At 45.4% G+C, this 12,557-nt stretch overlaps 1 protein-coding gene across 2 annotated transcripts in view; it reads left to right on the forward strand.

Annotated features, from left to right (window-relative positions):
* The window catches only part of ADAMTSL5 (ADAMTS like 5), a 45,876-nt gene that overhangs the window by 22,157 nt on the left and 11,162 nt on the right, over positions 1-12,557 (forward strand). For both annotated transcript variants that reach the window (XM_078623531.1, XM_078623540.1), the window contains 3 exons: positions 658-781; positions 3,336-3,419; positions 8,570-8,733. In XM_078623531.1, coding sequence (XP_078479657.1) covers positions 658-781; positions 3,336-3,419; positions 8,570-8,733 — 372 coding nt within the window. The remainder of the gene's footprint in view (positions 1-657; positions 782-3,335; positions 3,420-8,569; positions 8,734-12,557) is intronic.

Consider the following 12,557-nt stretch of genomic DNA (forward strand, 5'->3'; position numbering starts at 1 on the left):
CCAAAAACCACGTCTTAGTCAACAATATTTCATATTTCGTGGGAGCACCTTAACCAGTTAACGTTATTTCACTAAAATAATTTGTGAACAGCAGGTGATCCTAGCCATAAATGTCAGCCTCCATCCCCACCTGTACATAGCACCGATCAGAGGCTGTGGATTGAGAAGACCGAGGTGAGTGGTGGCACAGTTGTTAGCGCACTACGAACCCGGTGGCCTGAGTTTTATTTCGGGCCACGGCTAACGCAAGTGGCGAGTGAAATCCGCAACCGGAGCTGGGACTGCCCCCTCCCAATCTCCTTCACCAAACCATCCTGACCAGCATGGCGAGTTAGAGTTAAAACAACTTTCCTGACTGATGTATGTATGAATGTTGAACTTTTTTCGCACCGCACGTAAGCCGACCATGCAGTTTGTTGCGGCATGGGTAGGCCGTCCTCCAGCTAGTGGATTGACATAGCATTAATTAATGCTGTTATTACTAGCAACGTCAAAAATCCACGCGGGTGTGCCGAGTCATAAGCGATGTTAATGAATCGTCATGCAACGTATTTGTCTAATTGTACGTGACCTCTTCTCAATAGACGCTTTGCTAACAAGCGCTCGCCCTCTCTAATGCGACAAAAACGGTGGATGCGTGCGCCTTGCGGTGCGCAGACTGCGGGCTGTGACCTCATCCTGGGATCGGGAGCCAAGGAGGATGCCTGCCGCGTGTGCGGCGGCCACAACGATACCTGCCAGCACTTCCGGAGCATCTTCATGTCGTCGCACCCCTCTACCGGTGACTGCGCAGACATTAACAACAACAACAACAAACAACCATATTGTTTACAGATATATATGGTGTCTAAATGCAACTGCATCTCAAGACTTTTCACAGATAAACTACGTGAAGGTGAGAAGTGCGGAGGGTGGTGGGTCCCGGGAGGGGTGGTGGTGCATGGGGTGCGGTTCAGGGTCTTGACAGGGAAACTCAGGAGGAGAGTGCAGTGAATGCGCAGTGATGGCCCAACGGCGTGCGAGCGACCCACGCGTGCACTCGTTGTCCCAACTTCTTGTCTCACGATGCCACAACGACTATGCCTATGGGGGCGGAGCGGTGGTGCAGTGGTTCGCGCACTGCAGTACGAACATATATATAAAAAAATTATTAAATAAATATAAACTATTTTTTATTTTACCCGGTAAGGTCCACTGATCAATATAGCTCTTGTTCAGAAGCAACTTGGCCACAAATGGTAGCACAACGAAGTGGCTTATCACGTGGAAAATTATAGCAGTCAAATACTCTAAACGCATGATCCTAAATGTGGAGGGAAAACCCGGAGGAACCGGAGAAAAATCCACGCGGCCACAGGGAGAACATGCAAACTCAGAATATTGAACCCACAACAAGATAGTTAACATCTCACCACCGTGGCACCCTGAAGCCCCAAGTTCAATTTCTGGTCGCAGAAAATGTCAGTGGAGAGTGATAAATCAACCGATATTGTTCAAGGCAGTTGTTGAATCATTCTTCACCACGCTGGTCAGTGTGAGTTGGTAAAGGCGGGTCTCAGAACTGCTATCATATATCGCTCACTGGTGATGAAAATGAGCCATGGTCAAGAATCAAACTCAGGTGTAATCCAATTGTAATAACTTAAGCATCTAGATTTTTTCCGTCGCTATGCAGCCTGTAATTACTCTGGGCCATCTGGAGTGGCACTTAATTTAAAAAGATGAAAAGAGGCAAAACTGGAGAACAATCTTCTGCCGCCAACGTAAAAGCTTAGCGCTCACAACATTGTTTTTCTCACGTTGTACTTAGCTTCAAAAGTTGCGCCCTGTGCCAAACCATAGCGATTTTTTTTAGTTTTAATGTTGAAAAATCCGTGCAGTCTTACACGCATCAAAGGAAACCTAGACACGGCCGCGTAACCTCTCTTTGTTCCCATGTGCCTAACGCAACGCTGTGGGCTTCATCTTCTGTCCTCTAAAGTCAGAAGGTGGCCCGTAGCGAATTTCTCCACCGTGTTCGTTCGTTCATTTGCACAGAATTTAGCGATTAGCTGTGCAAAACTCGTGACCAGTGACCTCAAACGAGGTACAGATATCCATCGTGTTATTCCACGTGTATCAGATATACCCTGGTTGCACGCACCTTCCAGACGGTGCTGTTATCTGAAAAAGAAAACAATTATGCGATATACCGCATCAATTTTTTATTGTATATATTTTTGTTTAATCCCCTGCGTGTAAGTGAAGTCAAACTCGACCGTATCCAAAAGTGGTGATGGACCAAAGGATGAGACTGATGCTCTCAACAGATACTGAAAAACCACCTTTGCGAAATGTGGTATTTCCCACGGTTAATTATGACCATCAGCCGCTGTGGAGCAGTGACACGGTGCCTCGAGCATAACGTGCTACGCATCTGTCCACCCGAGTACGATTCCCGCCTGATGCAAACATCAATGGCGAGTCATATCTGAAACGGTTCTGGGTCTTCCCCTTCAACCGACTAACCGGCGGGTGAAGTATGGTTAAACAACTGCTGTGACTGATGCAACGGCCTTCACCAACCCAATATTATTCTCATGCACCACGGTTGTTTTTGCTCTGATGCCTGTATGCTTCACTTATGTATTTTATTTTTTAGTTTTGCTTTTGTCATTTTCGTGGCTCAGGTCATTCTTGGAAATTAGACTCTATCCTGGTCTTTTTTATTTCCAAACTTGTTTAATAAATAAACTTGATAAACCTGCACTGACCAGCATTGTGATAAAAAAAAATCATGACTGCATGGTGTGGAGAGGCCTTCATTCAGAAGTGGAATGATAAAGGCCTCAACATAAATTACAAGTGCCTGCTGTTGCATGGTGTGCAGGTTGCTGAAGGAAGGTGCCAAGGACCAGTTTAGATAAAACTTGCGACTTGTGTTAGCCACGACCAGGAATCGTATTCAGGGCACCAGGACGACATTCCAGATGTACCACTAACAAAGCCTACGATTTTGGCACGTTAACTTTATTAAAATTCATGACTGGGGAGAGGTCACAGAATAATATGGGGGCGGTCGTTTCCCCCCACCTCCACACCTTTCCCCCCCAAGCCGACTTACTGAATTTTTAGAAGGGAAATAAAGGAAGTGCCTAATCTCACACGTTCCTTGTTGCCTTTGCCAATATTTCACGGGACTTTATTCACATTCACGAATTCTACAATCTGCCTAACCACAATCGTAGGCCCCAAACGAAGAACACATTTTGTGGCGTTGTTAAGGCGCGTGTTTGGGCAAATCCCGCGGCGTGTCACAGCGCTGCCGCTGTGCCCTTGTCCCTTCTCCCCCGCAGGCCACTTCGGCTACAGCGAGGTGGCCACGATCCCGGCCGGTGCCACCCACATCCGCGTGAGCGACAACAGTCGCAACTACCTGGGTGAGTGGCAGCTCCGTTAGGAGGCGGTGTATGTATGTGTGTATGTTTGTTGAACTTCTTTCGCACCGTACACCGTAGCTATCGAGCGTGTGCAGGCGGTGGGAACTCCGCCGTGGTCCATCGGACCAGTGAGGGCCCAAGCACCCGGGCAGTAACAAGGGCCTAGGTTCCATTCCTGACTCGGGCTCCTTTCTGCGTAGAGTCTGTATGTTATCGCCCTGTTTTGCATGGGATTCCTCCTGTTCCTCATAATTTCCTTTCATGTTTTAAAAGCAAACAAACATGTAATGGAACTGTTATTAGCTAATTATCACAATGCTGAAAAGTAATCTGTAAATTACTCAATGGGATTACACGTAGTAACATCGCCCCCTTACTATGAAAATTTGCTAGGACCTTCGTGTAAAGGAGTCTTGAGACTCAGGGAGGCTCTCATGGGTAAACAAGTTTAAATGAGTAAACATAAATTAAGAGGAAGGGAGGTGGACAGTGGGCCCCAATTATTTCCTTGCACCAGGAGCCATGGCGACCGCGCTCCTGAAGCCTCTCACACAACACGAGCAGCACATTGCTTCATTCGGCTCGTTGAAATACGCAGGAAGTGGGAGGGTGGACTATGACGAGGGCCGTGGAGGGCAGCGGGGAAAGTGGGTCTGGCTACTTAACTTCAAGGTTTTTTTAAGTTTGACTCCCCTTACTGTGCATCCTACCAGCACGTAGTAACAATACTCAGCAAGGAATTGGCCAAATATTCGAGCCAGGAACCTCGTGCAAGTGAACCTTGAGGCTCGTTGATAGCAGAGAATGAGCGACTGAGGCTCGTGCCGCATTTTCCTCCCCGCATGGTCGACCAGTGCACGGTCAGACTTCAGATCAGCTCTCGTCGTCACACACGGCACACTTTGAGATGATTTTTTTTTAAACAATGTTGGCCGGCATCGTGGTGTGAAGGAACGAAAGGAGTTTGAGAACTCCTGGGTTTAGTTGTGTAGAGTGGGAGGTGGGGCTGGTTCTGGGCTTAAAAAGGAAGGCTCACGTGTGGGACATGAAGAAACTCACAAAGAGGGGAGTGCGTGGCCCCCATGGTCCTTTTCGGGTTTTGCAGCATTTTCTTGGACCTTCAGAGTTGTGCGTTTTTTCTGAGCCGTCAGAACACTGCAGATACCGTACGGCTTTCAAGTTTGTGCACTCTGAGCTTCGGTGTGAAGTAGTCGTCGCTGGTGAGCGTAGATAGCAAGGAGCAAGAAATTGCTTTGCTTTTCAAAGTTAACATGAATTTTCTTCGTTTTTTTACTCAATTTATTTTTGTAACACGTCTTTTCTCGCATGTGTTTAAATTATAAAAACTTAAATATCGGTTTGCTCTTATTGGACTATCATTATTTACTGCTTTCTGGGCCAGATCCCATCCCATCCAGCGCTCTAAAAAGTGTGCGAGTGTGGGCCGATATATAATCTGGCTGCCGTGCGAACCTGGTGTTGCGTTTTGTAGCGTAGAGTGCTTCCTTTAGCAATCGCCTCCGTGGCCGCTGAGCGTATGGTCAGTGAACGTGGCGACTTTGTTTAATTTTTTGAAGATGAGTTAGCAATAAAGGAAAGAAAAATAAAACAATCTCACTGTGCGGCGATCATCCTCTGAAATGAGCCATATCACCGTCTGCGGTTTGTTTGCCTTTGAGGATTACTAAACGCTCCGCTCTCAAGTTTTGGGGCGACCGCTACTGCCTTTGACGAATGTTCGCGACCGTCCACTGTTTTACTGTAGTTTAAAAAATGTTCACGCGAATCCCTCCATCTTTCGATGCCTTGTCGCGTATATTTTGTAGAAATTATGCGAGTGGTTGTGGGTAGGTAGTGGCGACTTCAACAAAACCCTTGAGATTATTCACATCAAAAAGAAAGGAACCACAACATTTGGGCATTGAAGAGTATACGAGTTTAAAAATAAGTTGTGTAAGTTAAAAAAACAAAGGTGGTTATCCCTGGCTGCTGGTTTCTTTTGTTGAGTTGTTTTGTTCTCCGTTTCGGGCTGATCAGCTGTGAGCAACATCAAAGATTTTTGATAGGAATTGGCCGAGTGCGTCGCTGCTGACACCTTTTAAAGGATTTATTGTGCCTCCCCCTCCACCCCCCCTAGAGAGTTGTGTTATGACTGAAGTAGGGTCTGGAGGGAGGGGGGGGGTGTTTAACGTGGACCATTTCTCCACAGCCACACTTACCCATATATAGGCCTACCTGAAATTTTCACAGGGTCCCGAGCCAGCCTGTGTTTACGTAAGGGAAATTCACGGGCGGCTGTTTTGGGCTGGTGCCTTTTTATTTCTGGTCGAGATCCAAGCTGAAGAATAAACAATTATTTTCACATAATTTGCATTTAAAGGGCATGCTGCCATGGTGTAATGGTTAGTTAATTCTGGATTTTGCAATTCACAATCCAGAATTTACTGGATTGCGAATTGATACAGACAAGTTTTTTTCTGAAATCACCCTCCCTCCCACCACCATCTCTGTCCAGAAACTGCTCACATAACAAACACCAGCAGTGTGGGTGGCTACGTACGGTGCGATAGAAGTTCAACATACATACATGCATAAATGGGAACACCACAGTTGGTCTATTGGCAGGTTGCACGTTGGTGGGGTAAAGTGTGGGGGATACTCGCCTGGCCACCGTGGGAAAGTAGGCCAAATACAGTACCCTTCTTCTTCTTGGTTATTTCTTACAGTACCCTTCTAGAGGGGTTCTCCACAGCTTCCTCTAGCTGGTTGAACACGTAGGCTTTCGCGACCAATATCTATAATAGAGGGTTGTTTTGGGTGAGATCTCTAGCTATTGGAGGCCCTTTTTTGCCGGCAGTGGAGAGAGCAAGAAATTGCAGGGCTGCACTTTTACCTTTTAAAGCACCGGTCCAGAGATTATTTTATTTTTGCTTGGTTACATTTGGGGTTTTACACTGTGCTTTATGTTATACCACAATAGTGGACATATTTATTAGTAGCTTATTACAATATCCCCCTATTTGAGTATTTGTGTACTGGAAAAAAGGATATTGATTTCAATCAGTGTATTCTCACAAAAAAAACATTTATGAACTGGCATAATTCCACGACCATGAGAGTCAATCAATATCCTTGATACAATATTTCAGACCGCAGTCATGAGGGCTGGCCGTCACCTGAGAGAGACACTTCCTACAAAGTTGCTTTGCTGGCCACACTTTACATTCACTGCTAATAAAATAAAAATAAAATTATTCCCAATGAATACCAGTAAGGTGACCTTTTCTCTGGTAAACTTGGCCGCCGATCAAATTGCAGGAATATATTTTTTCTACGTAGCTGTTGATCAGGTCTTACTGGTTGTAATGACTACGCTCCTGTGAAGGTTCTGGCATGTCCCTGGGCCAGACAGACAGATGGACATTTCTGGATATTCTCCAGATTATGAGATGCACCCCAAACTCTTGGGGGCATTTTGGAAAAAATAATGCCCCCCCCCCCGCAAACTGGACACCTTCATTAATTTATTTTCAATAGAGAATATAAATAAATTAATTATACGCACCCACGGTTCTTAATGTGAGGGACAAAGCGAACCCCTGCCCCCAAATGTAGAAGTCACCCTCCGCCTACGACTGAATACGGTACGATAGAGAGGCATATTTCATCAAAGTATTATTAGTGCGCTGCCTTAAAGTGGGGATCAATGTCTTTTGGAAGATTATGCTGCTCGTCCTCAGCGTGTACAATGTGTTGCTATAGAGAACCCGTCTTTCAGAAGACAATTCTGAACAAGTATGTTAAAATACATGTTTCCGATAGATCATATATATTCCGGATTATTGAATTCACCCACAACTGTTTCTGTATAATCCAGGGGGAAAACGTGTTTTATAATCCGGAATATGCGTGTATAGCAGAGAATTAGATGAGAGAAAACAATCTTTATTTTGGATGTTTACGATCAGACGGTTTCAGCTCTTCCTGTTGCTGCTTGACCTCGGTCATCGTGACGTTGTCCAGGCACGCTCGCTGCTTCAGAGGAGCTTCCTTGAGCCACCTTTCCTCCAGACCCGGTGCTCGTGGTGGCTTAATCATCGCTCCTTCCTTTTTGGTATTTTCAGAAGGGGACTTGTGTTTCAATTAACCATTATTTGCACTTCAACAATTGCTAAGTTAAAAGTTAAGGTATATTTCTTTGGTATCATCTTGTCAAGGCCCAATAGGAGGCCCTTCTGAAAAACACGATAAACGCACTATCGAAAAATGCCAGCAAGCTTTATTTCAACATTGATCTTGCCGCCACATTTGATGTTTTACAATGATATGTTGGGATATAACTCTGAGATATCCACTTCCGCGGGCCCTTGTCTAACACAGTGGGGTTGCACTGCTCTGTGTGAGATCCCAACGGATACTTCACCTCTCTTGACGTAATTCCGGGAGCACAGTCAGCGTAAAATTTAACATTTAAAAAAATATAATACAGTACAGTATTGCATTGTTCCTGCATCACTGGTCTTGCATTTAAATATTGACCCATTTAGTGATGATTTTTTGTTTTACTGAACCTGTTATTAAAGTAAAAATACCCCAGCGTTGCATTGATAATGTTTACTTGATACAGTACATTTAGCTGTGACGGTCCCACCTGAGGACGGAGACTTGTGTTAACTCCGAAACGTCGTGATTTATTATTTTATTTCTATTATTATTTCTATTATTTTAATTGTTTCTTATTTTTATTACTTTTTATTTTTACATACGTGACTTTGCCGAAAGAAACCTAAGAGTTTAAGAGTTTAAGAGCAGTCTTGACCTTATGGAGATAATGGTTAGGTAATGTGATAAAGTATTTTGAACACATTAATATGGCTGGGTAGTGCTGTAGCAGAACCTGCCACACATTAAAATCCATGTAGCTCCTGCGCACGAGCCGATTTTATCTTTCCATGTCCATGGCGGACGTGCTGTCATGCACGTTTCCCTCATATCTACCGCTAGCCGTCAATCTTTGTCGCAACATGCTCTGCCCGAGCAGATGCATTTTTTCTTCCCTTTACAGCCAACATGATGTCGCTCGCCTGCGTGCGTTCTCTAATCCCGCGCGTTGGATGCTTGGCCCCTAACGCAAAGTTGTCGGCCTGCAGCGCTGATGAATGGCCACCGTCGTTACGTGATCAACGGGAACTGGGTGATCGACTGGCCGGGCGAGTACGTGGTGACGGGAACCAAGGTGCTGTACAAGCGCTCGGCGGACAAACAGGAGACCATGGAGGCGGCGGGGCCCACGGGCGAGGACCTCCACGTCATGGTGAGGCGGGCCACATCCTTCACCTGCACGGCACTTCGCACCTATTGCCCTGCTTCCCCGCCTGTACAACTGTGGGTGTAGCAAACGCTTTGATTTATCCATCCGCGTTCATTTACTGAGGCTCACGTATTTGCACGCAACCGCAAGTGACACTCGCATTACGTTTAGCCTCTCGGAGTGAACAAATCTTGACAGAGATGAGATGGGACAAAGGAGAAATGATGTGAACGAGACCATGGAAACGAGACAAAAAAAAAGAATCGACTCTTTGTGAGTCAAAGCACGACGCTGAGTAGCAACAATTCATCAAAATTGAGCCTGGTTACTACTTGGATGGGAAACTGCCTCGGATTTCCAGGTGTTGTGAGGCTTGGATTGGATGATAACCACGATATGCTTAGAGAAATTGATTATTGAATCTATCTGTGTGGAGTACTGAGTGTTACCCCCTGATATGCGTGAGTTATCTCTGGATACTCTGATTTCCTCCCACATGCCAAACACTTGTTTATAAATTTGGCCAAACATCCAAATGCAGCTCCCTCCTGATCAAGATTCTTGAGACTCACTTTCCTGGATAAAAAAGGGATTTGTTTTTATGATTGTTAAGACAACCACTGCCACTGACATTCATAATCACACGCTGCAATTGATATGCATACTACTTGACTTCTTCTGCCAACCACGTCAATAATTATTAGACAAAAACTGCCGTCGACAAACATAAATGTACACCAGCTGCCAATCCATGACAATTTCACGGAAGTTAACGTTCCGAAGTTTGAATGTAGCATTACACACAGGGGTGTATGGCTACAATTTAGTTGAACTGGCACAGGTATTATTTTAATTTACTGTTGTGTAAAGTTGCGCTATGGCAGATGGCAACGCTTTCTCCGTAGTTCCCTGTGTAATGTGTAAATCGGGAGTTACTGGAACTTCTTCAATGCACAGCAAGCCACTGCCATTGTCATTTCACAACAGAACTATCCCTGCCATCGCTGAGATTCAAGTCTGGTTCGTTGAAATTGTGAAATCAGTGCCATCTGTTATTTTTGTTCATGGCTGAAGGCCTTCCTCTCCAGTGACGGGGCTAGGCCCAAGCAAACCGAGCAAGAATGTAGGGCCCCCAAACAACTCAAGGGGCCCTGGATTCTCTGTTGTTGTCTCCAGTTCTCTTATCTCACTGTGCCTCTATCTCTTGTCCATGTCTCTTCTGTCGGCTCACTGGGATTTTATAAATAGAACAGTGGCTTCAAAATATCATATCTGCTTTGGGCGCCCAATGAGCCAGCACCAGCACTGTTCCTATGCTGGCACCGTGGCATCTGGTCTTGTGTGACTACAGTACATTTTTATTTAAAACACTGCTCTGATTTCATGGCTTTATCTGGTGTTTGGTCATTCCTGAGTGCACATTCTTTCTCTCGGCTACCATTCCGTTGTTGGGTTTGCACCACTGGTTTTGTACTGCAGATTAGAGACTCAAAGTTCGGTTCACCTCACTGCCAAGCTCTTCCAGTTCACCCACGCCACATATTTTAGGACTAAACACCCTGCATTTGCTCGAATACAACTCCGGGGGTTCCCACAGAACCACTCCATCCACCCAACCCATCCACCTACCTACCCATCCATCTACCAGCCAACCCATCTACCCACCCACCCATCCACCCATCCACCCTTCCATTCACTCACCCACCCAACCTTTGCGAGACAGCCTGAGTTTACAGTTGAATATAAGTGCGTGCATGGCACACTCCTTTCGACCATGTATGTGCTCCCTGGCTTCACCAACCAGCACAGACTAGCATAGTGAAGTATGGTCAAACAATTCCCACAACCCACATCGTATGTGGGTTGCTCTCATGCAGTCGTTGATTGACTAAAAGGGTCGTATGTGTACGCCTACCACTAAACTTAATTTCAAAAAGACAAATTTACTTAATTTGTGATAATAGGTTTTTCCCCTTTTTTCTGGCAACAAAACAGGTGTTAAGATGTTAAAAACACCAAATTGAAACCTTTTACAAGGAATCATGTCTGCATCAACCACAATGCTTGTGGTCAGAATGCAAACATAAACAAACATACTCTGATAATATATACATTGTCCTTGAAACTGATTGGTCCAAAAGGCGTCCTCTAATCAGGCCTTTTGGCGTCCTCTGGTCCAACACCGTTTGAGACGAGGTTCTAAAGAAAGCTGTCTCTGGTGTGGACCAATCAGTTTCAAGGACAATGCATTTATTATCAGAGCATGTTTTTTGTTTGCATTCTGACCACAAGCATTGTGATTATTGCAAACGTGATTCCTTATAAAAGGTTTAAGTTTGGTGTTTTAACATCTTAACACCTGTTTTGTTGCCAGAAAAAATGGGTAAAACCTATTATCATATTTTGGTATTGGCAAAGGAGGTCCCATGATGACTTCATTTGTGTTTCCCCACATACTCATTCCACAGGGCAGGAGGTGTTTGCCATGTATTCAGAGTGGATTTAATGGAAAAGCCATCAATCAGTGATTATCAGCTGTGGCCCTGATAACGTAACAGCTTCGGCAGACTACCAAACATCCCGCATAATTGAACAGATAAGGATTTTTTTATTCAGTGACCGAAATAAAACAAAAACGTATCCATCCGTCTATGTGTTCTCCACAGTCGTGTTTTTCAGCTAAATTTGCTTTAATGAGCCAGGCAGCCCTGGCCAAGACTCTCACCCCTCGCCAGTCTCATCAGCAACAAGCTCAGTCCGCTTTGCTGGGTACCCCAATGCCACTGAGTAGCTCGCTCCCTCTGCCTTGTTTGTTTCGCGAGCATGCGTGGCTTCCATGGGCAGTATTTGTGCACAAAAGCGGGAACACCTCGCAAAAGATGCTCAAGAATGTCTTAATAGAGGGTGGGCCTAGATCGGCACGACCTGGGTCAGGGCGACACGTGGATCTCTCTGGAGGGGCATGCTGGGTAGGATGTTTTTTTTTATTGTTCTAAAGGAAACAGTCATGACCTCTTTGCACAGTTCAGAGTTGGGCCCTGCTACGTCTGTTGCCGCTCTGGTGGCCGGCGCATCTGGGTCAACACTTGGGGGACACGCGTACGCATGCGGGCCCTGGAATTCTAACCGGCCTGCACCACTATCTGATAAGATTTTGGGCTTTCAGCACTCGTCAGATCTCTCGTGTCAGATCTCTCACGCACCAGCTTCTCGTTGGGGGGCGTTCCCCTACAAATCCTTCCTCACACATCCGCAGTCCCCACCCCCCAACCTCCTCCTCACCCCCCACCGCCTCACCTCTCCAGTGTTCCGACCTCTTGACCTCTCCCCGCTCCTCCTTCGTGTTTCAACACAAACGCATCGTCTGCCACCACAGTGGGAAAAAAAAAATATAAGCCTTCCCAAAGGAATGCAACTATGCGGGGGCACTTGCGTGGAACCTGCCAATGTACAGAGAAAGAACGCAGCTAAGGTCGTATTTTAAAATGTTAGTGGTACCGTCCCTTAAATATGCTTGCACTGTTTTGCATTATTACAATATTTTCTGACAATTTTTTTTTACATCAACTCCACCTTGGGTATTTTAAAATGCTTTTTGTAGGATGTTTTTTTACATTACCCCCCAAGTCTCCATTGCCTCACTCTTGTGGTCTTATAATGGGCTCTTACCTGGTTCTTTAAAATGTATAGAACCATCGATTTTATTATTTAATCAGTACGACTACAGATGATGCCACGCAACACAATGCTGGACAGGCGTGCGCAGCTATCAAGCTAGCAATATTGTCTATTTGTGCCTTCATCATGCAGGAGTCTCAATTTCATTT

This window comes from Lampetra planeri, chromosome 3 (assembly GCF_965212315.1).
Source record: "Lampetra planeri chromosome 3, kcLamPlan1.2.h2, whole genome shotgun sequence".
NCBI lineage: Eukaryota > Metazoa > Chordata > Hyperoartia > Petromyzontiformes > Petromyzontidae > Lampetra > Lampetra planeri.